This window comes from Colius striatus, chromosome 21 (assembly GCF_028858725.1).
Source record: "Colius striatus isolate bColStr4 chromosome 21, bColStr4.1.hap1, whole genome shotgun sequence".
Classification (NCBI taxonomy): domain Eukaryota; kingdom Metazoa; phylum Chordata; class Aves; order Coliiformes; family Coliidae; genus Colius; species Colius striatus.
The window spans coordinates 7990193-8017653 of record NC_084779.1 but is presented as its reverse complement, the minus strand read 5'-3'; the positions used below and the strand labels follow the sequence as shown (position 1 = coordinate 8017653).

General features: G+C 45.8%; 1 protein-coding gene across 2 annotated transcripts in view; it reads left to right on the top strand.

The window, feature by feature from the left end:
* Positions 1-2102: 2102 nt before the first annotated feature.
* Positions 2103-27461, top strand: part of DVL1 (dishevelled segment polarity protein 1) — a 61962-nt gene continuing 36603 nt past the window's right edge. For both annotated transcript variants that reach the window (XM_062012700.1, XM_062012699.1), the window contains exon 1: positions 2103-2523. In XM_062012700.1, coding sequence (XP_061868684.1) covers positions 2354-2523 — 170 coding nt within the window. In that variant the 5' untranslated portion in view covers positions 2103-2353. The remainder of the gene's footprint in view (positions 2524-27461) is intronic.

Genomic DNA, 27461 nt, shown 5'->3' with positions numbered 1-27461 from the left:
TGGGAACAAGGAAAAGTTCATTTAGTAAGCACAGGGCCTGCCTGTAGGCCACTGAAATGAAATATCTGCATTGTCTTCAACTTATCTGAATGAAGTCCAGATTGTTCCAATTTGCTTTCTGCCTCCCAGTCTGGGGAGAGTACTGCTAGTGGAGAGGGACTGGCTAGTCAGTAACAAAACAAACCTCTGAAGGGAAGAAGGAACACTGGGGACCTGAGACCAGTAGGATAAAGATCCAAACGGATATTCCTCAACAAACTGCACTGTTTTCTGGAGGTCGAGCTCTTCAACGTGTCTGTGGCCCTCTGCAGAGCAGCTGCTCTGAAGACAATTGCTCCAGGGGAACTTTTCAAGTGTGTCTCTTCCCTTTTGAAAGAGCACTGCAGCTGCTAAGAGGAGATAGGAAACCCAGAAGATAGCTGAGGAAAGAAAACACGTTGAGTCATGATGAGCAGGAGCTGGGATCAACCTATTAAACTCATTGATGGGCTGTGCATCGCACACAAGCGTCTGGAAATGCTTGAGACTGCCAAACGTGTGTGTGTGTGCAACAGTAACTGGTTCTCTCATTCCTACAGACCCGTAGGGCAATATTGCTCCATAACTCGCATTCCTCAATTAAGAGCATTTCTGGCAATGTCACCGAAAACACCCGCTGTCATTTTCCCCCGGGTCCATTTGTATTTGGACCCAGAGGCAACGGAAGCCCTGGGGAGCTTTGCCCAGGAGGATGGGGAACATACTGCTGGACTGCAAGTCCTTTGCCTCCCTCTAGTGTTCTGTGGCTTTATTTTCCTGTAAACCATCGAGCCCTCCTTCTGCCCCAACCTGCCTGTGCCCAAGGTCCTGCTGCACACAGCAGGAATGAGAGGAATCATGACAGATCCACGAGTAAACTGACACAGCTCTCGTCCTGCCGACCTGTCCCCAGCCAGCCTACAGCACCCTAATTTTACGCACATCCAAGCTGTGTGGTTGCAGTTCCACCTTGCTGCTTCTCCTTCTCTTTGGGGAACATTTCCACGTTTAGTTCTCAGTGTGCATTGATGCTAATCAATGTGAGTCTGTGGAATCAGGTGGAATCTTTGCCCCAGACATGAAGAGACGCTGCACAGCTTGACTTTTGGAAGGTGCTGGAAGTCCTCCCATAGTGCTCGGTGTGAGGAAGCTTAGGATGTGTTGGCTAACAGTTCTTGTGGGGCTCATTCACACACCAGCTTCTGATACATCTCGTCTGGAATAAAAGTCCAAACCCCACGTTTCCCCTGGTTTTAAAACAATGGTGATTTTGGAGAAAATGCTTAAGTGAAGGATTATAATGGTTAGTCCTCCAAGTGACAAAGGATTTGGTGCTTTTAGAAGCAAATGCTTCCAGGTGGATAAAAACTACCCAGGAAATGTCAGAGTGAGCCCCAGCGTCACAGCTTGGGTGAGCGTCAGAGCGCTCAGACCTTGGGGTTTCTTTTTGTCGTCTCTCTTTAAACACTTATTTGCCAAGCACCCTGAGTGCGATGGGCTTTTGGATTCACTGAGACAAGCAGCAGCCATCACTGTAATTCCCAGGATGGCTTTCTACAAGGGCTCGCTTGCTGTCTGTGTGGCAGTGAAGTGCACTGCTGTGTGGGTGAAGGGTGAGCGCCTTTATGCCTCGGGACACTATCTGCTCCCTGCAAGGGTCAGCAAGACTATTTGCTCTGTCATGGAGAGCTCGGGCAATAGCAAGAGGTTTCATGCCTTATATTTATTTTGCCCTGAAGTCTTCAGTCCTAAACTCACCTAGAAGCAAGACAATCAGCCCCGACGGGCCGGTGGTTCGCTGAGGCGGTGTGTTGTGCATTGCTGTGTCCGCTCTCTAATGGGGTGAGCTTGGGGGTTGGTTGTAAGGTGACAGCGGGTTATCTCCTTCCCTCCGTGCTTTATGGGGACGCGGTGCCGCGGTGCGGTGCCGGCAGAGGGCGGCGTGCGGCCGCGGCCGTGGCTCGGGCAGCGCGGAGGCGGCGGGAGCCGGCTGCAGCCCCGGCCGCCCCGCGCCCCCGCAGCGCCCCCGCCGCTGCCCGCCGGTCCCGGGACAGGGGCCCGCGGCCGCCCGCTGCCGAGAGCCGGCGGGGGGCGGCGAGCGCCGGCCGGAGGATGCAGGCGGGGCGGGCGGCGGCGGGCTGCCGTTCCCGGGTCGGGCAGCTAGAGAGCAGTGCAGGGAGCGGAATCCCGGCCGAGGAGGCCCTGCGCGGCGGCGGCCGGGCGCTGGGAGCTCCCTTCCTGTCGGGGGCGGCTCTGGGCCGGAGGCCGTGAGAGGAGCCGAGCGGCGGCGGAGGCCCGGGCCGGCTCCCCTCCGCTCCCCCGCTCCTCCTCTCCCATGGCGGAGACTAAAATCATCTACCACATAGACGAGGAGGAGACGCCGTATCTGGTGAAGCTGCCCGTCCCGCCGGAAAAAGTCACTCTGGCCGATTTCAAAAATGTCCTCAGCAACCGGCCCGTGCACAGCTTCAAGTTCTTCTTCAAGTCCATGGACCAGGATTTCGGGTGAGCGGCGCCGGGCCGGCGGGGGCCGTGTGCCGGGGCGGGGGGCGGCGGTCCCTGCCCCTCCTCTCTCCCCGCGCCCCTTCCCGCTGACAGCCGAGGGGAGGTCTCTCAGCCTCCCTCGGCCCCGAGCGGGAGACACCTGCTTCGCTGCCGGCGGCGGGCGCCGCCTGCCCGGGGGGCTCCGCTGCAGCCCCGAGCCGTGCCGAGCCGTGCCGAGCCGTACCGGGGGCGCCGGGCGCGGCCCTGCCCGTGCGTTCTGCGGCGCCCGCCCGGCGCGCTAGGCCCCGGGCCGCAGCCGCCGGCACCTGAGGGGAGCCGCCGCCGCTAACATGGCGGCCCGGCCCGGCCCGGCCCGGCGAGCGCCGGGGGCAGCGGGGGTCGGCGCTGCAGCCATCGCCGGGCTCGTCCCTGTCGCCCGGAGAGACCCCTGCGCGCAGGCGGCCCGGCGTGCTGTCAGGCGGCCCGGTGCGCTGTCAGCCCCCCCCGCACCCCTGAGGCGAGAGGCCTCTCGGTTTGTGTGTCACTAACTCCCCGCGTTGTGCCGGGCCATGACCGGGCCGGGCTCCCTCGGCCCGCAGCGCCCGCCCTTGTCGCCCGCGGCCGGGCCGGAGCCTGGCGCCGGGCAGGGGCTGGCTGGGAGCCGCCGGCCGGAGCTGTCACCGCGCCGGGGCGAGGCCGCGAGGCTTGTGGCAGGAGCGCTTCGGCAGGGCGGGGATTTCTGGAGGAGCCAAAGAGAGTCGGGCTGCAGATAATGCTGAAAGGTGAAGCCTTGTGCAAGCGCAGAAATGCCGCTGGAACGTCGGGCCGCTCCTCAGCCTGCATTCGCACGCTGGCGGGTGTCAGAGGGTCGGTGGGGAAAAGGCCATTTCTCTGCTCCGCTCACCACTGCTGATACCTTCTGCAGGAACAGACAAGGGCCGGGCTTTGAGACGACGTCTGTGGCCGTGGAGGCCAGATTTCTGGAGCTAGGGGGTTATTTTACATCATTCTGGTCTCCCCACACAGATGTGTGTTGCATGCCAGCGGGCTTATTTACAGCCTTAATAAAATAAACTAATGAAAATCCATTTGACAGCTTGCCAGACGGTAACTTTCAAAACATATTAATCCTTTTGCAGCAAATCACTTCTCTTTGTACTCACATCTGTCACTTGCAAGACATTTTTACATATTTAAATGCTTTGCCAGTTGAAAAAGGAGAGCAGGTTTGTGGGAAGCCGACACAGACCTGGATCTACAATAACACCGTGGCTGAGTTTTGTGTCTGGTGAGCTGTATCATCCCAAGCATCCTTTATGTAGCCTCTCATCCGTGAGACCCGAAGCCTTTAATGCTAGTTGGTGTTTTTATCCCTGGTGGAATGTGGATATTGTTTGTTGACACATATTTCTGATGTGAGCTGTTAGTATTGGCGTGTTACTGTAGGAGTGTTCATGTATTGACTTCTTTTTCTGGATTGTGAAAACATTTTTTCTGGGAAGCAGCTGTACAACCTGTTTTCAAACTGAAGTCTTTGAAATTGCCTCCTTCACCCTCAAATGACAGGGACACATACCTGCAGCTGTTGTATAAATCCAAGCTCTAAGTTTCTCGTGATGCAGCCTGATGTTGGATGTTGGATTTGTTGAGGCAGTGTATGTTTTCATTCCCACTGCTGCAGAGATTTACTACTAGAAGTCATAAACCGTGCTCGGGCACGTTGAGCACAGCGGGAAGATCTCCAACACGTTTGGGCTGTTCTTGATCTTTGACCAGGTAACAGAGTGACGTGACCAGGTAACAGGGGAGTGCAAACCCTGCTGTGGAGTCACTTCTTAGTCTCAAAACTGGGTTGAAAATTGCCTGTTATTCCTGCACTGCCTTGGAAATGGAGATGCTGGACAATGAGGGGCTGCCAGCGGGTGGGGAGGATTAGATCTGTGAATTCTGGCTGTAGTCTCATGTATAGCTACTGAATGCATTAGAGTGCTGATCCATTGTCTTGAGACAGCTACCAGGAGCTGTACAGACCCTGCAAGCTGCTGAGCTCAAGGTCACATTTTTGTCTGCTTTTGGTTTGTTTGTCAATCAAATTTTTGTTCCTTTCTGGATCCTTGTGAAAAACAGAGAATTAGAAGAAAACTTATGTGGATCTTGTCTGTCTGAGGAAGTGTTGATAGTGAAGATGGGCTTTTCTCCATCATCTTGTCTTCAGACTGACTTTTTGTAGTGGTTGTCACAAATAGGTAGTTGTAGATGAATTGCCACTAGCCATGACAAGATGCTGGGTCTGATTGTGTGCCTGAAAATGTCCTCCAAAGAAATTCCTTTCTCTGTGTTCTCTAAGTGGTACTTGGGCTTAAAATACAGCAGCATTTGGGTTTGATACGTAGTGCTCTACAGCTCTGGCGTTGCGTTCTTCCCGTTGCTGCTCAGCGGCTGTGTGAAGCTCTGCTTTGGCGTGGGGACTGCTGCTTGGCAGGGCTGCTTGTAAATCCCAGCGTGGACTGAAAAGTACTTCTTGTGTTAGGAAAACAAATGTTTTCCTGGAGAAGTGAAGCCTCCTCGAGAAGCCAGTGGTGGGGAACTGACTTTGCAATACTGCACATGTTGTTGTAATTAAGGCACAGCCTTTCCTGGACCCTGACATAATGTAATAAATGATTGTGTTCAAAACCAGTGGAGGTGTTGAATTGTTTCCAAGCGTAAGGATTGGAATGGAGTTGGGTTGGGAACATGGAGCCATGTCAAGCAGTGTAAAGAAATTAAGCAGTGATGTGTTTTGTGCACCTATGCTGAGTTACCAGCCTGCTTTCAGCTTTGCTTCTTGAGAGATGTGGGAGAAGGAAGGTGTAGAAGGGGCATATTTCTTTCTGAACCTTGGTTAGTTTCATTTATTGCTCTGCCTTTCAGTCTAAATATTACACTGTCAGTAAAGCTGTGGAAAGTAGACACAATGTGGAGCCTTCCTCTTAATTTTCCTGGGAGCATTACTTTGCTTGTCCCTGTGCCATTTCATTCTCAAGGGCGACTTGTGCACTTCTCTTGATGGGATGGACCTGTCTTTGTCCTGAAAGCTCAGGCTCTCCCACTGACTCCATCCATAGATATGTTGTTTTTAAGGTGTAGGATGTCTAATAATGTTCTGATTTTAAGACTCAACCCTTGGAAGTGCTTTGGAACTTGTATTTTTATTCTACTCAACGGGAACATAAGCAGAGACGTTACAAGGTCAGACTTGTGATAGTATCCACCAGCAATGACATTCAGAAAAGGTGATATTTGTGATGAGTGTTTCCTAGACAAGGAGCTGTGTCATCTGCTCACTTAGTTGCTTACAGCAACTGATTCTTTCCTGTCAGAGGAAGAGCTCAGAGGTCACTTCCCATCAGTGAAATAGTTGATTCTAAGGTTACAGCCACACACATACTTGCAAGAATGTACAATGCAATTTTGTTGATCCTTGGATGGCTGAAAAATGACAAATAATGAATACATCTAAAAATAAAGCTGTAGTTTGTGATGCCTGAGCACTCCAGAATGAAACTGACATCTGCATAAGCTGTATTGGATCCAAATGATTCATAGAGAGTCTGTGTGACACGTTCTGTAAGAGGAATTGCTATCTGTCTGCTCTTCAATATTTGGGATTCTCAGAGCTTTTCTTGCACAACACCACCACTGACTTCCAAAACTACAAAATGATAAGTGTATGTGATCCAGGTGTTCCTGTAAGTTCCATGTTTGGTTTTTGCTGTACAATAACCTACTTTCAGACTTCACGCTATTGTTTCATCTCTGGTCAGTGTAGGATGCTACTGGGTCATGGTCATAGCAGCAGAGACTCAGAGGAAGAGCTGTACCATCTTAAATACACAGCCTGTACAAAAGCTCATACTGATGCTCTCTTCCTCATTGTTCTGTCCTCCCTTGCTCTGTCCAGTCGACATGGCACTGGGGCAGGAACTGCTGATGGTGCCTTTCTGTACTGCGGGATAGGAAGAGCAAGCGAATCTGAGGCTCTGCAATCCTTATCCATGGAATCCCAGGGTATGGCTGCTCTGCCATCCCTCTGGGTGAGGTTCAAGTCCTCATTCTTTCCATTGTGTGAACTAATACTCCTTTGATTATACTTCTTTAGGGAGTAAGTACTTTGAGGAGTGGCTCTTCAGGCATTTCTTTGGTATCAGCAGCAGAACTTCCTTTTAAACCACTTTTAGGTGCAGCCGTTTCTTGTGCAGAAATCATGGGTTTGACACTTGTGTTGAAAACTGGCAAGCAATTGTGATTCAAAGCAGTAGGAAGCCAGTTCGGGGTTGGGATTGTGATCAGTTTTTGCCAGAAGAGGAACATGAGAAGCACTGCTTTGTGTCTTTTTTTCTCTTGAAGGCGAAGTACCATCTCTGCTTTCCCCTTGCCCTTTGCTGAGAAGCTGTATTCCTGACTGACAGGGTCTAGCTGTGGAGAGGCAGAGCTTTTAGAGACAATGCTAAAAAACAAATGACAAATGAAAATAGAAAGTAGGAGTTGCCTGTTTATCAGTCAGGCTTAGATGGTTGATGCTTAAGTGGGATTTATGGCATTAAGTGTGACACTGGGCTTATGTAATTTGGGAGACAGAAAGTTCATTTGTGTGTTTTATTCACAGAACTCTGTGCTCATGGAGTGTAACTGTGAAAGCTGGTGTAAAATCCAGCAAGAAGAGGATCACTGGACAAAATGTGGAAGTGTTGTTTCTGCCTGTTTTCTGTCAGCCAGGTGCCATAGAGTTCTAGACTCTGAGCTAGCCAAACTCGAGAGATTTCTGGACTGAGTTCTGTGCTTGGAAAGCTGTTTCAGTGCTTATTCAGGGATAAGGCAGTGAACTTGGACAAAAGTGCCTTGAAAGTAGGATTCTGCCCTTTAGCTGCATTCTGCTGTGCCATGTAGTAGCAAGTGCATAGTTTTGGGTTGGGTTTGGGGGGTTTTTTTTGGTAGCTACTGCAACAAGGATTTTAATGAGGTATTTTTGCTGGTGTTTTTAAAGAGATGCTCTCAAGACTAAAGAGCAACATGAAAGGATGCCTCCCTCCATACTTGTTTGAAAACTGAGCAAGCAGGTGACAGAGGCTGATATAGGTCAGTTACAGGTAGGAGTTTGTCTTTTTTGAAACAGAATAAAATGAAGGCAAGAGGTTCATATTTGCATGAGGAAATATGGAGCTGACAGACTAATGTGCAGAGGGGGCATGTGCTAAAAATAACAGTTTAGGAAAATGATCTTTGCAGCTCGATGACAAGGATTGATACTTGCAGAGTGAGATCAGAACTAGGCAGAGGAATGTTGAGGCAACTGCTATGATCAAAGCTCTGGCAAGAATTTTAGCTATATATAAATGGAAAGTTTCAGAAGTACTGAACAAACTGTAAGACCTTTATGTAGGTTGGATGTGAGGGTCTAGAGAGCAGTCAGAGAATTCAAGATGATGTCCAGGTTACTGACCTGAATGATGGGCAGGTAGGTGAGCAGATAAGAAGAGATGTGCCACCTAACTTTTGGCCTTGGAATATAAGTAAGGTTATCTTTACAAAGCAATCATGTAGAATGTCCCTCTGTGTGCTTTTTTCCAAGTGTGCATCTCTGTGCATTCTCCCTGTTTAGTCTCTTTTACCCTCAGTGTAATCTGCTTTGCACATGCCTGCAGAGTCTTCTTGGCAAGTATCTTCTGGATGGCAAGGGTGGTTGAACAGATGGAGCCACAAATGGGTTTCTTGTCAAGATTTTGTTTGGTTGTTGGTTTAATCCTGTAGCCTTTTTGGCCAGGTTTGCCTGTGTGTAGGTTAGAAAGGAATGATTGCATAATAGTCAAAGCTGTCTTCAGGTCACGCTGGGACAGCTGTTCCTGTGATGTAAACAAGCATGGCTGCCCAAGAAAATGAATGCAAAGCATGTTGCAGCCCACGGGTAAGATTCATGACCCTTCCCTTCTGCTGCTGCCAGCTTTGCTTTGGAAAACTGTAGCAGGGTCTGAAGCTCTGTTTGGGACCGATCCAAAGCCTGGTGAAGTCACCGAGAGTCTTTTTCTGAAAGGGACCGAATTTTGAGCTAGTTTCTAGCCTGACATGTCGTGTGAACAATACTGGTCTGAATGTACAACTTGCAGCGAGTGCAGTGGGAAGAGAATGCTTTTTAATGAAGGCTTTCCTCAACAAACCCACAGGTGGTTAAGCAGATTGAGTTGAGAAGGTGCTTGGGTTTTTATTAGTTGACAAGACTAATAAAAGTGTGTATGGTGACTGACTTCACGGTTCAATGGATTGGTCACGGTTCTTTCCAGCTTTCAGTCTGCTCAGCTTGGTCTGTTGCACAATTAAATGCTGTAAACGTTGGTCTGCTCTTGGTGGAGGAGCTCAAAAGTGAAGGCTGAGTTTCAGCTTGACTCAGTCAAATAGATCTGGAATAATATTCTGAAAACGAGGATTGCTAGGAGCAGGTCCTGGCCTGGAGAATCTGGATCAACAGCAAGCACACAGAGGCCTTCGTGGGGAAGGAGACTTCCTAAGACTGGAAGGGAGAGTTCATTAATACCTGCAGAAACTTACCTAGGGGAAGAAAATGGATAGTTGCACACTTAGAGCTCTGAACTGAGACCTGGGAAATAGAAAAATATTGTATTCAGGCACAGATTTAGCCTTGGATTCAGCAAAGGACTTGGACACACTGGAGTGTAGTACTGGGCTGAGGCCTGTGTTAGCTGCTTGCCTGATGAGAATCACCTTTATTTCCCCCAGCTCTTTCCCATTTTCTCTGCTGAAATGTATGCACTTTCTGCAGACTGTGTGTCTTAGTCCTTACGTTTCCACAGCATCTAGCACTGTGGTGCTTTTCTGTTGGCTGACATGAGAAAGTACTATTGTAGTACAAAGAATGAAAACATCTCTAAGAACAGCAGCTCGACAGACCTCAAAGCTCCTACTTTGTACCCACACTGGCTTAGCTTACACATATTTGCCAAGCTGGTTCTGATAGCTGTCTCCAGGACAAGTCACTGCTTATTTTAATGTCCCAACTGTAATGTAATCTAAATATTTAAAACAACCACTTTTTCTGCTGGAGCCTGAGGACTGCTCTGCTCTGAGGGTGGAGTGTGTTATATTTATTAAAAGCTAATGCTATGAAAACATGCTAAAGGGACACATCAGGTTTGGGCTGCTTCCCGTGGCTGGTGATCTGAAAAACAAGATGATTACTGTTCATTCAATGAACACCTCCACATAGCCTATGCACAGTTTGGGGTTTCTTTTTTCCCCCCCAGTGCTCAGTGCTTTGTTTTGGCCTAAAAATACACACACAGACTGTACAGCTCTAATGGGAACATGAACCATCTCTATAGGCTTCGAGTTCATCAATTTATCTGTGGGCTTGCTGTATCTGGAATTAAACTTTGCCAGTCAAGTTGGTGGAATTAAATGGGACTCATTTAATAATGACTTTTGAAAGATTATCACCGTTCTGGCCTGCCACAGGAGAGTGAACAGGCAACCAGGAGGAGATCCAGATGCATCAGGGGGAGATCCATGCCGAGTGCTTTGAAAGCAACCATAAATAGCTATGGAATAGATTAACATTTTCAATTAAGGAATTATTTTCCATACAGTATGAAGGCCTGTAAAGATCTCCGTGGTATATCTGAGGTTAGTGCAGCAGGCTCCCTTCACTTGGATTCTGCTTACCTTTGAGCACAAGGCTGCCATCTTCAAAAGTAGCCTTGCTCATGCTTGCATTTCAGATTCCTCTTTCAGTGCAGCCTGGTAGGTGCAACCTGGTCAATTGTCATTCTGATGAGGACTTTCAGAGAATCCTTCAGGAGCACCAACCCTTTATTTCAACTGTTGTGCCACGGTGTTAGCTGGAGAGGTTGAGAAGGTGGTGTTTGTGAAACACAGACAGTGACTTGTCTGTAACTGTTGTCACTGCTAGAATTCCCTCCCTGTTCCTCTGGCCTTTGTCTTTAGGAGTCATGGCACGTTTCAATTTGGATGTCGTGATAATTAAAGTTACTTCCTTTCTCTCTGTTTTCCACAACAGTTGGGGTTCCTGTATATTTCACTAATTAGATATGTTATTGTGCTTGATATGCTAACAGTAGATTTTCTGCCTTCATCTCTATGTGAAATTCTGTGAAATGATGATTATTTTTCTCCAGAGGGGAAGCAAAGTGACAAGCGTTACACTTACTGAGAAAAAGCAGTGCCTGGAAGAGTTTTACTCCTGTTTTCAGTCTGTGGGAGAAAAGAAAGATAGCTCAGTAGTTCTGTGTCACTTGACTGCTTTATTTTGCAAGGTAGAGTCAGCCTTTGTCCTTCCTTTGTCCACCAGATAATCCTGAGGTGGGTGAGCAAGTTCTGAGTGTCTTCTTTTGCGTGGCCATCTAAGCTGAGGCAGTGCTGAGACACCCAAAGAGAGCTTGAGGAGGCTGAAAAAACCAGCAGTGTCCTTCCAATGACTGCTACAGATAGACTTAATTTATCCTTTGTTCCTTGAAATCTAGCTTTGCCCTTGCACCACCAGGACTCAGCCTGCTGTAGAAGGAGCAAGCTGTGCCATTGCTGATCCTTTATTTGGATGTTTTGGGTAGCTTGACCGTCTGGATTAATGGAGGTGAGGTGAATGGTCTCCAATAAAAGTGGACACGGTACTGAACTGAGAGAGATTGGTGTTACTGGTCATGGTTACTCTCTATTTACCCCATTCTTTGCATTCTTTTTGTATAAGAATTTCTGTGTAGTTTACTAAAATAAAAGTCTGTAAACTACTACCTTGTACTGAGCAGAAATCTTTCTGATGCAGTTTAATGGCTGATTATTTAGGATACCAAGGATTGCAGCTTCTCTTTGGCTATGTTCTTTATAAAGAAAACAGGCATCTCATCTTTTGCTAACTATCTATTCTTATGTGGTATAATTGTGTCATTACATGATGGTAACTAAGACAGTGCTGCAAAGCATGCTTATGTGATCTGCAAATGAATCCTCCTCTCTGGTAATCAATAAATGTCAGAGCACTGTGGCCTTCAGTAGCCAGCATTTTGAAATCCTTCTAATGTAGCTCATGAGAAAAACACATTCAGTTTAAGCACAGCTATTTGTTATCAACTTTGCAAGATGTAGTACATACAACCCTGGTTCCAAAGAACTGACTGTTTTCAGACCAGATCCCCTGAGTAGGTGGATTGGGAAAACGAAAAGGGGGAGTAAAGCATTCCTGACAGTCTCTAATATCAGTTTTACTGTTTGTTTATTCTGTGCTTGTATTCACTTTGTTGACACACAGTTATCTGGAAGGATGATTAAACTCATCTGTTTCTCTTGTCCCAGCAAAATGGGTTGTTGTTTTCATATTAATTTAGGGTAGGTCTAACTCTGCTTCCAGTGAAGTTACAGGAAACCACTCCAGCCAATCTCACCATTAGTGTTCAGCAATGCAGCCTTGCTTTTCTTATCCAAGGCTTCCAAGACGGGTTCAGGGTTTTGCCTTTTCTTCTGTTCAAGGATTTAGCTGTGAATGCAGGGAATATTGCTTTTAAATTGGTCTACATTGTTAGTCTAGCTCACAAAGGTAGCGTTGCAGTCAGGAGCCTAATACTAATGGAATCAAAATCTGTTTAAGAGCAGGTTGTTGACAATAAAGATATGAAAGTGATATCCTTTCTCAATAGAACAACACTCAGTCTGGCTTGGTCTGCAGTTCTCTAAGCATATACCTGTATTGCACAGAGTAGTTCTATGGAGGCTGCCTTGAAGTGGTACCAGAGAAGCATTCTCTGGAATTATTATGGTAAGTTCCTTTCCCTGATACAATGGACCCCACAAAAAAGCAGAAGAATCAGCCCTGAGTTGGCAGGATTGTGAGTGTAAGCAGTTACTTCTGCATGCTACAATGCCTTGATACAGAGACTTACCTTCACCTTAGGTTAACTTCAAACATGCTGGAGTCTTCTGCATGGTACAGAGCTGTGTTAGAGGCAGTCTGGTAACAGGCAGTTCAAGGGTTTTGGAAGATATTTTCTCATGATTTTAATTGATCTAAAAGTCAATGTGTTAAAAAAAGAGGCAAATTCATAAGAGCTATTCTTAAGGAAGCAGCATCTGTTGATAGTAAGATCTGATTTGTTTGGTTTCCCCCCGAGTGGCAGCTTCCCCTGTTTTCTGACCCTCTCTCAATTTCAGAGTATACAGAAAGGAAAATTCCTTTCCTTACACACCCTGCAAAAATTGGCAGATAGATAATTCTCTCTGGAAGAAAAAATGAAGAGGTCATGTCTGCTCTCCAGAAAACCTGCAACTCTGAGAGCTGCATCCAGCTATGTCCTGAGAAGATCCTTTTACATATGACATTCTGCTTGTTTTCCCAAACATGACAATGACCTTGGTGTGAGAGACAGTGCCTGGACTGAAACTTGCATCCATTTGTGAGTGGGAAACTGTCTGTTCTAGTAGAAATACAGTTGTGCTAACCTGAGGACAAAATATGTCTGTGATTGAGGCAGCTTTCTCCTGTCAGCTCCACTGATGTGGACAGATGAGTTCTTCCACAGGAACATCACTGAGCAATGGGGGTATGGCATGAGCACACAGTTCTCTGGGTCTTCTGGTCAGCCTTCAACTCTGCTTCAGCATCAGAGCTAAAAGTGCACATCATATGTGCAAGAAACCCTTTGGTTTATAGGCTCTGCTTTTTCCATCTGATAGCTGCCTGCCTTTTAACAAAGGACATTTGCTTCAGCCTGCCACTAGAATGTCATTTTCTAAAGTAATTAAGCACCGACTCATGGTTTAATGAGCGTGTTGGGGAAGGGGGAGAATGTCAGTGGTGGCTTTGCTGTTTTGGGGCCCCAGTTCTCAGAGAAGACTACTGGAGGCTTGTCCTCCACTTTCTGCTGTGGAGTTTAATCAGTTGAGACAAGCTGCTGAGCAAATACAGAGGAATTTACAGTGCTTGAGGAAGGAACGACCTAAATAGTTGCCCTGTGATTCTATCGTGGCTTATTTCCATGTGAAACATTAAGTAACAGGGAATAATGACAATCTTTGGTTATTTCAGTGGCTTGGGTAAGATAAAGCATTGGAATTATTTGGGAAGATATTCAAAGCACACAAACCATGATATTCTCCATTCAGTTGTTGGAGTGAGACACTTGATGGTAATAAGAGAACCCCTTCACCTCATGCCATTGACTTGCTATGGATCATTTGCCTCTTGGGTTTACTTTTACCTGTTTCATCATTCCTGAAGCAGATAACATCTTTCTTTATCAAGCAGGTGATTTATCAAGCAGTTGGCTTTGGCAATGATACAGTTGGTGAAGACCATGCATGCCTGGTCACTCTGAGAATTCCTGATCTAGACAGGGAGGGTGTGTGTCTGATCAGGAAGAGAGTGGCTGCAATGCTGAAGGGGAAGCAGGTAGCTACACTGAGGGCTGACTTGATAAGGCTGTGATATGGGAGGTAGAGACTGAGGCCTCTCAAGTGTTATAATAATGCATTTTCATAGCAACTTGCAGTCTCAGTTGTAATTAAGGCATGGAGTCCAACCAGGGTTATGGGAAGCTGCTAGGTTTGCATAATTCTCTTGTAAAGCTGTCTCTGATTTTGGAAGGAGATGTGTCCTGTGGAGGCTGTTCAGCAGCTTGTGAGGAGCAGCTCTGAAAGGGAGCCTCCAGGTTTTGATTTATTACATTCTTGTTAACCTGGCTTGGCAGTTCTCAGCTCTGAGGTGCAGAAGTAGATGCATTTGGAAGAATCCTTAGGAAGGGTGCAAATAGTATTTGTTAACAGCTGTTTTTCTATGGGGAACTGGGACAAGAGCTTGTGCTTTAACAACTGTTTGGCTGCTAAAACCAAGTGTTGGTTGCATGAAGAGGAACAGATAGATTTGAAAACTGTCTCAAAATAAGAGTTTTGTAAGTTAATTCCCATCTGAAACCCATGATATTTAAATGACTTCTCCCTGCCTTCTGTCTGGAATGTGTAGAGAAGCGTGACTGTGTGGGCTGAGGCACTGGTTTGGGATTTGAGGTCTGAGTTCAATTTCCCCTCTTCCAAATACTCTGTATTTGACCTCGACTGAGTGATCTAGACCCTGATATTGCAACCAGTTAAACTTGTGCCTGGCTTAATTCATGTACATGAGTTGTGCCTTTGGAGGAGACTGTAAACATGTTCCAATTACATGCTGGGGAAACTTGGAGAGAGGGGCTTTTATTTTTGGGTTTCAGCTCTGATGTGTAAAAGCTTCCCAATCAGTAGTGCTAACACTGCAGACTGGCACAGCTGCTGAGATAGGAGTATCCCAGTGCAGATGCATCTTGTCTTATCAGATTTCTCTTTCTATTTGTTTGCTGAATCACAGAGAGGCTCTTTCTCCCCTCCCTGCCTTCTGCTTTTTGGCAGTCATTGTAGCACCAGCTTCAGTGATTGTTCCATTTATACCTGTGGGATGTTTCCCATTGAATTTACTGTTGTGGTTGAATTCTTAAAATGATATGCATGAATACAAAGATGCAGTGGGGCTACTAAAAGAGTGGCCTTGCAAGACTTTTGGGGGCTGCATTTCAAATATGTTTATTTCCAGTTTTGGTTTATGACCTGTTTGTAGTTGTAGACCCAAATTGCAAGGAGGTAAATGGAACAATACTAGTGGAGCCTGGAAAGCTGCCTGGTACAGAGATGAGGAGGGACCAAGGATGCATGCCAAACTTCCTCTTTGTTTGAAAAAGAATATGCAAAGAAGTGTCTGACACTAATGACACTAATGACACTTTGCTCTTGCAGAGGAAGAAAGCTCCACAGTGGCAGCAAGTGATGCCAAGATATGAGTGCTGCAGAAACCATGAATATTTAGGAATCTCTGGACCAACCACGTTGTTCCTAAGTAGAGGTGCTAGTTAAACTGATGAATTCAAGGGAGAGGTTGGATTTCTGATGTAATGGGGAGACATATGGGGATACTTAGTCATTAGAGATGGTTGAGCAAGTGCAAGGCTTGTAGACATGCTTGGCAAGTTCCTGCTTTCAGTCTATGCAAAAATCCTCACTGGCTTCAATGGTGCTCGAAACTAATCTCAAAATGGTACTGAGTGTGCCTTCCAAAGAGCTCTGAGTATCTGGAATAAAGGTAAAGTAAGTAATAGCCCTGGAGCCTGTATGAAAATGCAGCTGAGCATTGTCAAGAGCTGGTGTTTCACTTGTTTCATGATGACTCTTGCACAGTGTGTCCTCAACAACTTGGAGTGAGGCAACGAAAGTTTTCAATACCAAGTGGATTTATTTGTTGTTCTCGGTGCTGTTTCAGCTCTCTAGCTTGTAAGGATCACCCATAAGGTAAATGGCAACCCTGTTCCTCCTGTGATATTAGATGGATGTGTCTGAAGTAGAGCAATCAAATAGTTAATATTTAAAAGCCTGCCTCTTCTGTCTTTCAGATTGTCCTGGCAGGGATTGCATTTCATGGTTGACATTAGCCATGCTGTTCCAGCTCCTGCTTCTTTCACATCCTGCTTTTCATCCCCCTTCCCTCCTTATGTTTTTTTAATACATTTCTTATTCAATGTGGCTAATAAACAAATTTGTCATCTGCTTGTTTTTGTCGTTGCTAACACTCCCCCACCCTCTCCTACAGACCAAATTAATGGTAAGCCAGTGAATTGAAGATAATGCCACTGTGAATTATCCTTTGCTGCAGGGCAGCTTTGCATTTGTAGTGCCAGGCTGACTTTAGTCTGTGTGACTAAAACCAGGCAGTGCAAAAGAACTGGGATTTCATTCCTGACAGGATGGGCTCATGGGTGTTGAAGGCAAGTGACTGAGCTTTAGGAGGCATCTCCTTGGCGGGTTCTTTTTGTGGGGACATCTTTGGCTGGTCTGTCTCAGCCTTGTCCTGTGAGTTGCTGCATAAATTGCACTTGCTCTTCACACTTGTGAAAAGGAGCAGAGGCAAATGGAGCATGGTTTCTTTTTATTGTTGGTACAGTGAGGGATCTTTTGTGAAGATGGGTGTCACGTTGAGCCAGGCAAAGGGTGAGCTGCCTGTAAGAACACAGTCCTTGCTCTGAAGAACTTACATTGCAGCAAAGGAGAAAGAAACAGGCATAAGGATGGGGTTTTTTTTGAATGAGAGGCTCATGGTACAGTAAATAATGGCCCTTTCTATTTACAATGAGAAGTTCCTCCAGGGATTGAAGGGTTGAAGTAGATCATCTGTACTCACTTGTTGTGTGAGTGGAAGGTTTCATTCTGCAGACTCAGGAGTCCATTTAAACTTCCCTTGAGTTGGTAGATGTCATTTTCTCCTTCCTGGAAAGTCTCCTCTCACTGCAGCCAAACTCGGCTGTTTTGTCCTCATAGGACTCTGGATGTCACATAGTCCTCAGTGTAGCAGTCCCCCATGCATCTAAAAAGGGATGTGTGAGACAGACATGTGTCCAGTGCTGCATGTGTGAATAAATGTGTTGCTGATTTCAGCACTTCCTCTAAGAGTTACCCTCAAATAGTTCCTTCTTAACAATTGTATTTTGTCCTTTAAAACACAGGCATTTGGATGTAAGTTGTAGATACTGGTGAGATCAACTGCTCCCCTGGCAAGTCATTGAGGCTTTTGTTAGAGGCACAGTACTGAATGTTATCAGCTCTCTCTAGCTGAAACCTGGCTCTTAAAAATTGCATTAGCTCTTAAGAGCTTACTTTAAGTAGTCATAGACCTACCTTGACTTCTCCTTGCCAACAGTGCTGATTCTCCCATTCTTATATCCTTGTTCTTTAAGATATGTTCTCTTTACTTATGGCAGCCAGGTAAAATAAACAGAACCAACAGCGAGGTCAGCTCATGAACTCTTAAAACATTCTTTCCTCTAAGCATAGTATGTATAGAAATTTAAATGCCAAACACAAACAGCCCTTGAAAACATGTTATTCCTTTCCTAATGTGATCCAGTCTCCTGAGTGTTAAACTGTGAGTGCAGATGGCAGATAACATCCCAAACAAGTGTTTTGTGAAGGCCCTATACAAAAGCTGAACTTCTATTAAACCCATGTTATCAAAAGAAGCTGTGTGTCTAGGGCTGGAGGCACAGTGCTGCTGGAGAACCGTGTCTGCTGGGGCAAAATAAAGTGACTGTCATCTCTGAGCATCTGGCAGTACCTAAACAGAATCCTCAGTGTTGCTGTGTTTTCGTGGGGACAGGTTTCCCTTTGGACACGTGCTCAGAAGGCAATAGCTGTGTTTGAGTCATAACTGAGGTCCTGCCAAGGCATCCTAAGCTGTTAACCTTCTCTAACATCATGTAAAAGAGATAGTTGCTTAGTGTGTGTTTCCTTTAATAAAGAAACTGGATACTGGTGACTCCCTGGATGTTGGTTTTAAAGCAGCAGCGAGAGCGTTACCTGTGGATGAGGTACTTGGCATATCTTTGAGCAAGTTTAAATGACTGCTCTGAGTTTCAAAGTTTTAATTCCCATCCCTGCCACCCCCCTGCCCTTTCTCATCCATGCTGTCTTCTTTTAATAGCTTCTTTTTGTCTCTCTGGACTCCAGAGATCTCTAATTAAGAAATCAGCCTCTGGTTGGCTGGATAACCGTTGGCAACTGCTGCAGTTACAGAGCTGCTGCTCTTCCCCAGTCTGACAGAAAATGAGTGAAGATAGGAACATAGCTGTAATAGAAGAATGGACAGATTACAAAACCACTGGGATTGTGTCTCTTCTTATCTGGCCCTGCCAAACAGCAGGATATATGTCTCAATGAAATCAGAATTAGGGAAGGACAAAGTGGAGTTTCGCTCTTGGGAGATGCTGTCGGTATCCTCTGCAAAAACAGCACTTGGAAAGCTCAAGAAGCCACTCGGGGTTTATGGTGTGGAGTGGTTGACTTGGAGCTGTTCAGACACTTGTTACTGTGTTTGTAACAAAAGCAGCAACAAAACCAAACTTTACCTATTCCAGTGTTACCGTCTGTTGATCTCGAGTCAATGGCAAGTCTGAAGCGGTGCTTTGCCTTTGGGTTGTAGCTCGGTTGGCACGTGTAATTTTGGTGCTTGTGAACACTGTGACGTGGCTCTGGGCTCTCCTCGTTACTCTGAGCTTGCTGTGGCAAACAGCTTCTGTTTCTCTAGCAGGATTTGGAGTATTACACAGCCCACTACAAATACACAGTCTGGCTGCATCTTGCTTTTCCAGCCAGGGTTCTTCCTGGTGCTTTGCCTGTTCTCTAGGGAGATGGAGAAGTCTCAGCTGTGCAAGTGAGGCCAGTGCATGCCTTATTGTAGTCAGAGGCCCAATGGCTTATGGAGTTCCTATGACAGGAAAACACTGAGTTTGATGAAAGAGGGATGATGTAACTCTTAAGTAATAGGGAGAATTTATTTCTTCCCAGTTTCTAACTTTGCCTTCTTGGAGTGGTGAATGTGTTCATCAGACGTTCCCTAGCGATGCTGTGTGTCACTTCACAGTGCAAGCAGCTAGCCAAAATGGATTCTAGACACAGTTTTCTGCCTCATCTTACCATCTGCTGGAAAAGATGCAGTAAGTCTTTCATCCTGTGGCTTAGATGATAGTTCTCCCTGCCGAAGGCTTATCTCATTCTGTATGGTGCCAGGATAATGAGGGTCTGCTTTCTGTTTCTGGGAGCTTTAAATGCTGCTTAATTACAACAGAACATTAAGATAGTAATTGGGCCCTGTGTTTCCCTCCTCTCTATACACTAATACACTGGTAAATTAAGGCAGAGGTTCTGCTGGATTCTGTACTTCAACTTACAGCTACTCATTTAGAAGTCAAAGGTACTTGTGCAGGTCTGGGATGAAGGGTTTGCATTTTGCTTGCTCTCCCTTTGCAGGTGGAAAAGGTTCAGTTCTGTCCCTGTGATGCATAAAATCTGAGCACCTTTTATCTCAACTCCTTCTCTGAGCAACCACTTGGGTTGTTGAAATGGCTCCTGAGGAGTGGGTGGTGGGGAACCCAATAGGCAGAAGTTGGCAGGTAAAAGGCATGTACCTCCTAACTGAAGAGGGGCCCCTCCTGGAACAGGCTGCAGCAGCTGCCAGGGAAGAGTCACAGAAAGGCAGTGTTTGGAGGAGCACTGTTCTGTAGTGCATGCAGGGCAGTTCTTGGTGAGACTGCTCCCTGTCTTTCCTGAAATGAGTAGCCTGAGCTGTTGGCTGATGCTTCTGGCTGTGTTAATGAGGAACAAGGGCTTGATGATCTGATGGGGAAACCTATGATGCTGCTGGGGAAATAGTGCAATACAGCATTGTGGCTCTTTCAGTGCAGCTTTTTTCTTTCTTTAAAACCTGTGTCCTTCAGTGCTGCTATGCATTCCTGTAAGGATGCACCGAGGAACAGATTAAACAAATACTTCTATATAAAGAACTCACAGATCTGTGTCAAGTACCAAAGTGAGTCCCTGAACACTGCAGTTTTCTTCTTGCTTGTAGTTCTCCAGGAGAACAGGAATAAATAAAACAACCACCTCTCTCTCTCTTCTCCCTTACTAGTGTCTTCAGTTCAAAGCTGAGGGGGCCCTCATGAAGTGAGGGAGATTGGCTTACTGATGGTTATATGAACAGTTGTCTTTTACTGCAAGCCTTCAGTTTTCTCAAAGCAACACCTCTCTCAACTGGGTTTTACAGGGATATTGAATACATCTTGAATACATCTTGAATACAGTGATGCAGTTTGTGCTGTCACCCTTTGCTATTTATGTGTTTATATAGAAGGAAATGAAATAGCAGATATTTCTGTTAACTGCATGGTAGTGTAGCTTGGAATAGTCGTACTTGCTATCAAGAACTTGTTTCATTTCTGCACTGGAACACCTTTCTGATGGGGGGAGCAAACATTTTTGACTTACCATGGTGTAAATGTTTAAAGAGTGATCCCATCCCATACAGGCAAGTACCCCAAACTACCTGTTTCTTAATTTATATCCCACTTAGGATTTTGTGACTAGCTGGAGAACTCTCTTTCAATGCCTCAACAAACTTGTAGGTCCAGTTACACTTTGAAGCTGAAGTGTGGGTGGAATCTTTGACTAGGTCTGAATGTAAAAGGTCTGAATCCAGCTTTTCATTATGTTAGAAGCTTTTCTTGCAGCTTTGCTGTCCTGGGGAAATGTTAGAGAGCTGGATCTGTGCTTCTCCTACACCAGCAGCACATTACTCCTTATGGGAGACTAAACTTTGAATGGGTGTAGACAAGGACAACTTTATCTCGTGATCTGGGTTCCAAAACACTTGTCCATAGACTGTCCAGGCCATATGTTGAAGCAGCTGAAACAGCCATGAAGTGGATTGGTGTTATAGCCCTCCTGGCTCACCTTTGAGACTGGATGAAGGTTCTGGGAGTGGTGCATTGAGTCGATCTCTCTTGTTAAGCTTGTGCAAAGAGCTGAGTAATGAAAGCTTCCAGTGGCTTCCCACAAAGAAAAAAGATGCACCATGTTTTAGGGTTTGATATGTAATTCTGTGGGAGAATTGACATGTTGCATGTGCTTTGAATACAAACAGAGGTCGTAGGCTCCACCTTTGAGCCTGGGGTTTATCCAGGTCTGCAGGCAGCAGGCGCTGTCGCGTTCATTCCAACACCCATCTGGCTCGTGTGGGCTGGGAGCTGTTCTCTGGAAGCTGGAGCAGTGCAGACCAAAAGAACTTGTTAAAAGAAACTAAATCATTTTCACCACATCAGTGACCAAAATTATGCCATTTAATTAAAATATGTCTAGACAAATAACCTAAGGGGAGGGTGAGATTATCTGTAACAAGTGTTTGAGGTTTCTGCAGAGGGACCATAGTAAACAGATTTATGAATAACTTCTTTTCTTTCTCAAGTATCTGGAGCCTTGGAGTGCTGTAGCCACACGGTTGTTTCTCATGTAACCAGATTGGCATTCATCCCTTTGTTAGCAATTGTTTTAACCTGTCTGTAAATAATGTTTCTGTGAGGTATTGATGAACACTTGTGGCTATTTTTTGACCCAGCTTCATTATTGCAGTGAGGCTCTTTCAAGAGAGCATAAAATGAACATTTCACAGATGAATAAGAATTGATTCTAATCTGGACTGCTCTCAGGTATGTTTAGCATTACTTGTTTTGTGTTGTTTGGCAGCTGGCTCTGTATCTGTCATGGTTGAACAGCAGAAATAAACTCACTTTACTTATAATTGATTAGGAAAAATGCTCTGCTTTGTAAGAGTGACTATTGAACTTGTTCCTTTCTTGCTTTCATTGTGGAGGACTGAAAGTCATTCTGACTGCAAAGCAAAGAGAGAGGACACGTTTTCAGGCAGCTCATCCTCCCTCTGCTGTCCTTCAGAGACTGATTTCACTGCATGCACTTAGAGGACCTTCATTCCATATTGAGAGTGGTGGACTTGATGGGATATGTGGGATTAGGGTCACAGGCATAGTCCTTTGGCTCATTCCTGGAGTTTATTGCTCTGGAGTTGATTCCTGAAGGACAACTCAGGGTCACTACTAAAAATTAATATACACAGTTATTTGTTGTCTAAAATAAAGATGTGACTGTGTCTGGGATTTTTGTTGGACCCTGCATTATCACCCAGAGACTGGTTTTAGATGACAATGCACTAATGTGTTTGGGTGAAGAAACGATAAAGAATACCTGGTGGCACGTTTTTCAGGGCAAGCATCGTGCCTGTGTTTATTCACCACATGCTGTGAGATTGTGCTGGTGCCACTAATGCCAAAATAATTGTAGTGGAAAGGTAGTTAAGCAGAGAGCTCTGGTTTGTGTGTGATGGTGCCAGCACTGTCCCTAGCAGTGATTGGATTGTGCTGTGGTGTACATGTTCCTGTGTGTGTAGGGTCTTTCCCCCTTTAGGACATGATTGGTGGTGTTGCTTTTGAGAATGGATTGCTTGACACAAGAAAGTCTTTAGCTGAGGTGCTGTTTGTCCTGTTGAATTGAGAAGGCAGTGTAAGAGCACGTGAGTTTGGGTTGCATCAGCACAGAACCCCAGGATGCTGTCTGGCGTTAGCTGCCTCATTTATTTGCTTTTGCAGATGCTCCCACACAGGGGTACTGGGGTGGTCAACTCTGCATGTTCTTGTGTGTGAAATCTTACATTCATACAGCTCTTAAAGCTTCTCAAGTAGCTTTGAAAGCACTAGTTAAAAGGATATGCTGTTAGTTTGTGCTGAGGGAGGCTCTTACCAAAATGAGTGTTGCCTTTGCACAAGAACAGATTTTGTTGGTAGGATTGGTAAGTGGCATGGCCAATGAACTTGCAAGTTCTGCAGCCTCTCTTGCTGTTTATCAATGAGGCTGAGAGCTGTGGATGACCAACTAAAAGCATCATGAAGCTCTCCTTTCAGCTGTCAGCTTCAGAACTGGCTTGGAGAAAGGCACTTGCACGGTGTATTAGAAACCACAACATCTCAATGGATTGGTATGTAGCTCTGAGTGTGCAGGGTCATGCCCTGACTTCAGCCTGCAGAGGCTTAGATTTTCAACAGGCTGCTTCTCTGCCTTGACTTTGTGTGAATGTCATCTCTTAAGTGCTATTTTGAGAGCGGGCTGCTCTGGAGTTTTGAAGATAATTGCACACTGGGGAAAGCAAAATCAGAGCCAGCTGTTTCAAATGGCCATTCCACAGCCAACTTGCTGCTGGCAGTAGCCTCTCTTTTACAGTGTTTTTCCTAAGTTGGGTTTGGTTTTGTTGGGTTTTTTTCTATTTAATTTTATGGAGGTTTGATGATATTTAGTGTTTTCTAACTAAGACATTGGCTGGGAACCCTGGGTTTGGGCTGCAGTTATGCTGACCAGTCCCTGCACGTTGTGACTGTCTTGTCTTTACAGCAGAGATGATGATATGTGTCTGTCCCTTGGGACAGCTGCAAGAAAAGATTCATTAGCACTTGTGAGACTGTAATATGGTCACATAAAAAGGATGGGATGTGGAAGATAAAGGGAAATAACAGAGAAGACAGAAGACTGTCAGCATTGGCTAAAATGCTTTGCCTGTTATGGACAGTTTGTGCAGTTCTATTCCAAACCTTTTCTGAGGGTATTCATGAAAACAAATAGGAAGGTCTTGGGACTCCAAAAGTCAGCCATTGGCTTGAGTTATCTATGCAGATAATTAAAAGTAATGATTTTGCAGCTAGGTTAGCTGGTCATGGAGTGAAGGAGAACACTGTGCTCAGCTGGGGCAATCAGTGCTCAAATAGACTGATTCCTCTAGATAACTTACAAATACTTGAGTTTTAGTGGGATTTTTAGACCTTGAGCATCTGAATAGACAGTGAAATATTGTTAATTAAGGAGCAGAGAAGCAAAAAGTGTTCCCTTTATGCCATTGCTCTGTAACAGTCACTCACAAATCTTTTTAAATACTTAATTGAGAGCCATTCCTCATAGATGCTACAAAGTGCACTGTGTTTGGAGACCCTTCAAGGGGCAGAAAGGTGAGGGTCTGTAGCCTAGCACAAGCTGGCCTATGCTGCACTTGACTGAAATGGAAGGATGAGACAGCTCTGGGCTGGGAGCCCAAGAACCAGTTGGTTCAAAACACGTAGAACTTTTTAGCATGAGTCACCGTGTCAGACTGTTGTTGCACTTGGTAATGACTGATAGGCCTTGGAAAGTGCTTGCAGTGTGATGCAGATGGCTAAACTGGATTGCTGTACATCAAAATTGCCCTGTTCACAGTCAGGGCAGCTGTAATGCCATAATCTGCTTTCCTCCCTCACATGCTCCCAGTTTGCTTTTTGGATTTGTGTGCAGGGGCCTTGCTTAAGCAGAACTCAGGACTTCTCTAACCAAGCAATGAGGCTTTCTGCTGCTCAAATGTCTGTCTAAAATAGCTGTCAAGGAACTTTTCAATGTGAGTGGAGAGAGTGTAGTAGGTCAAATGACCTCCTCAAGGTCACACAGTGGATTGGTGCCAGAGTGGAGCCTAAACAAATGTAGTTGTCCTTGAGTCCCAACTCATTGCTATAAAAAGCAAAGCTTTATGTTTGAAATGTAGGGCAGATTCAGGCAGATCCTCTCCTAGGGAGAGCAGTAGTTCTTATTTCATTCATGTGTTTCAGCTTAGGTCAGGATCTGGTATAGGACCTAAGTGACAAAACTTTTCCAGTGTCCTGTAGTTCTCCTGTAAATGATAAATGATCCAGGAGCCTGGCATGACAAACTGCTGGATGTGCCTCCAGGAATGAAGGTGCAGTGGAGAAAACAGGGAAGAGGCAGTTATGTGGGCAAAAGTGTTTGGTGTGGTGATGAAAATCAGATGTGGCAGAGGATAACTGCTGTATACACATCCAAATGCATTAACTCTTAATTGCAGACAATCACTAAGACTCTGTTTAGATTGTTAAAGGTGTTAAGAAACACCTGAGACAGAAAAGAGCAGCTAATGATATAAATGAAGAGAAGCAGAGTGCTTGTGTGCAGGAGGAGGTGACTTCCCTAAGAGCCACTGCACACCTTTGTTTGCCTGGATCTCCCCAGCCCCTTTAGGGAGGGTGTGTGGTGGCAGGGCAGGAGGTTAAGCTGGCAAGTGCAGGCACAAGCACTGACCTCAGGAAATGTCTTTCTGCACAAGTGATGTTGAACTTGTGCAGCTGAGCCCCTGCAGGTCACACAGGGCTACTGCTGGGCTGGTTTATTAGGAGGGCTCTCGTGTACAGTGAAACTGCATCTCTTTGTTTGAAGAGGGTTTTGTTCCACACCTGGGTGTGTCATTTGTATCACCCTTGTGGTTGGCATGTTTGTATTCGTTTCTGACAGCTTTATGTGGGAGTTGGCACCCAGAAGTGCACCTATGGAAAGGCAAGGCATTGTCAGCGTTGTTTATGAATAACAAGCTAAAAAGGAGAATGCTGGCTCCCACTCGACCTCTGTGGGATTTTGAGGAGTGATTGGCATGAGCCTTCCCTGGAGGAGCACCACAGCTCTGCCTCAGAATGCTGCTCCCCAGCTCAGCGGGGCGCAGGCAGGATCTGAGGCTTGCCTGCATCACAGACTGCTGTGGATCTTTTGTGTTGAGCACAGCCCTTCTCTGCTGCACTGCCTGATGCTGTTTATCTGCTCGGCAAAGAAATGTCTCCTCCCCTCTTGCTTATTTCCAGAATAAACATTCTATCCCAGCCAAGCATCACCTGGAAATTCAGCGGGTGGCTTTATTTTCGTTCCTCTTTCTGAGCTGGAAGGGTGGCTGAAGGCTCTTTGTGTTGTGACCCCAGCTACAAAAAGCCTAAAGTTTTAATTCTGCATTAAAGATTCAAACTGAAACGTTCATCAGCTTCACAAAGCCTATTTATTTTTAGAGCTGCAGCCTCAGCTTCCAGTTGAGTAGTTACAGTTTGTCCTGTGAAGGGTGGAGGGTTTTTTGCTCTCTGTGCCTCTCAGCTGTTTGCTGCTGGGTCTGCTCTGTGCACTCTGCAGTTTGAACTGTCCTTAAAGGAACTAACTGCATGTCTTTATTCCTGAAATGAATAAAGGTTTTCCTGAAATGGCTGTCCCCTGTCATTTGATTGGGTATTGTAGTAAAGGATCTGATCCTCAGAGATACTTACATTCTGTGTGGAAGGTTGGCCTGATGCTGCCAGGCAAGGTGCAGGGGGTGGTTTGACAAGTCTGAATCCTTTTCAGAGGGCTGCTTCTTGAACAGAGCTTTAGAAATAGCTTTTATGGCTGGTGAAGTCAAGGAGATTCTATGAAGCAGCTATCTAGCATCAGTGGAGTGTAACACTGCTGCTGTAGTTGTGACTGCTCACCCAATGTGCAGGTAGCTGGCAAAACCTATCAGAAGGGTGAGCTTCCAAAGCAGAAGTTGCTTTTGAGTGAGCTTAGAATGTGCCAGTTGGCTAAATGCTTATGATTCAGAGAGTCATGGGGGGTTTGTGGGGTTCACTTGGTGTTCTGAATTTGGAGTCAGCATATATTGTGAAGCAGCAAACAGCTTGGCAAAGAGATGAGAGTGAGCCTAAACAATCCTTGGGCTAAATTCTGCTTTGGAGTGAAACAAGAAGTCAGGATGCTGGGAGGGAAACCAAGAGTGGAAACCCATCGTGGATGGACACAGGTGAGGGGTGGGAGGGTGAACAAGACTGGTTTTGGTAAATGCACACATACCTATTTGTGCAGAGCAGGGTGGCAGCAAAGTCAGAGCATCCAGACACAATTGGAGGAAGCGAGGGGAAGGAGGGGCTGGTACCAGCAGTGATTGTTTCATTTAGTAATTAGTTCTTAAAGCTCTAATAGGTCAAATAGAGCAGAGGATGTGAGCTACTGAGGATTATTCCCTCCTCCCCTTCCCTGCACATCCACACCCTTTCTGGCACATATTCATTCCAAGTGAAGACTGTATTGATGTGAGCATTGATAGCAGGGAGCTTGCTGACAGTGTAGAGCAGGTGCTTGGGGGGTATTCAGAAGTGTGGGGTCTTTTTCATGGTGTGTGACTGAGTTACTGTGTGAGCTTGGATGAGTTGTTCCCCTGTGTTCTTGTTTGACCTTCCTTTTACCTGGTGCATGCATTTGGTGAACTAATGGATCTAATATCTTGTGCACCAAGATTTTCTGGAGTGTGGTGAAGAGGACAATGTTACAAGCTTCTGACCATTGAAGAAGAATCTCTAACTAGATTGTTGGTGTGCTGGCACATCTCCCTTCTCTCCCCTTTACACAGGAGAAGTGAGCAGAGCTGGGACACAGCAGGGCACTATGGGGCAGACCTGCTGCTGGGATATCATGACCCAAGTTACCTGGAAATGAGTGGTTCTGTTGCTGTTGGGTGTTCACTGAGTAGTAGCTTTGTAAACAGCTTTGTGGATAGATGTTTGTTTGCTGTCTGCTCTCTGCCCCAGGGTGGCTCATAACCCAGGTTAAGTGGAAGATTGTGTGTGCTGGAATAGAGACTGCATGCATTCCAACCTTGCCAGCGATTATGGAGGTGTTGC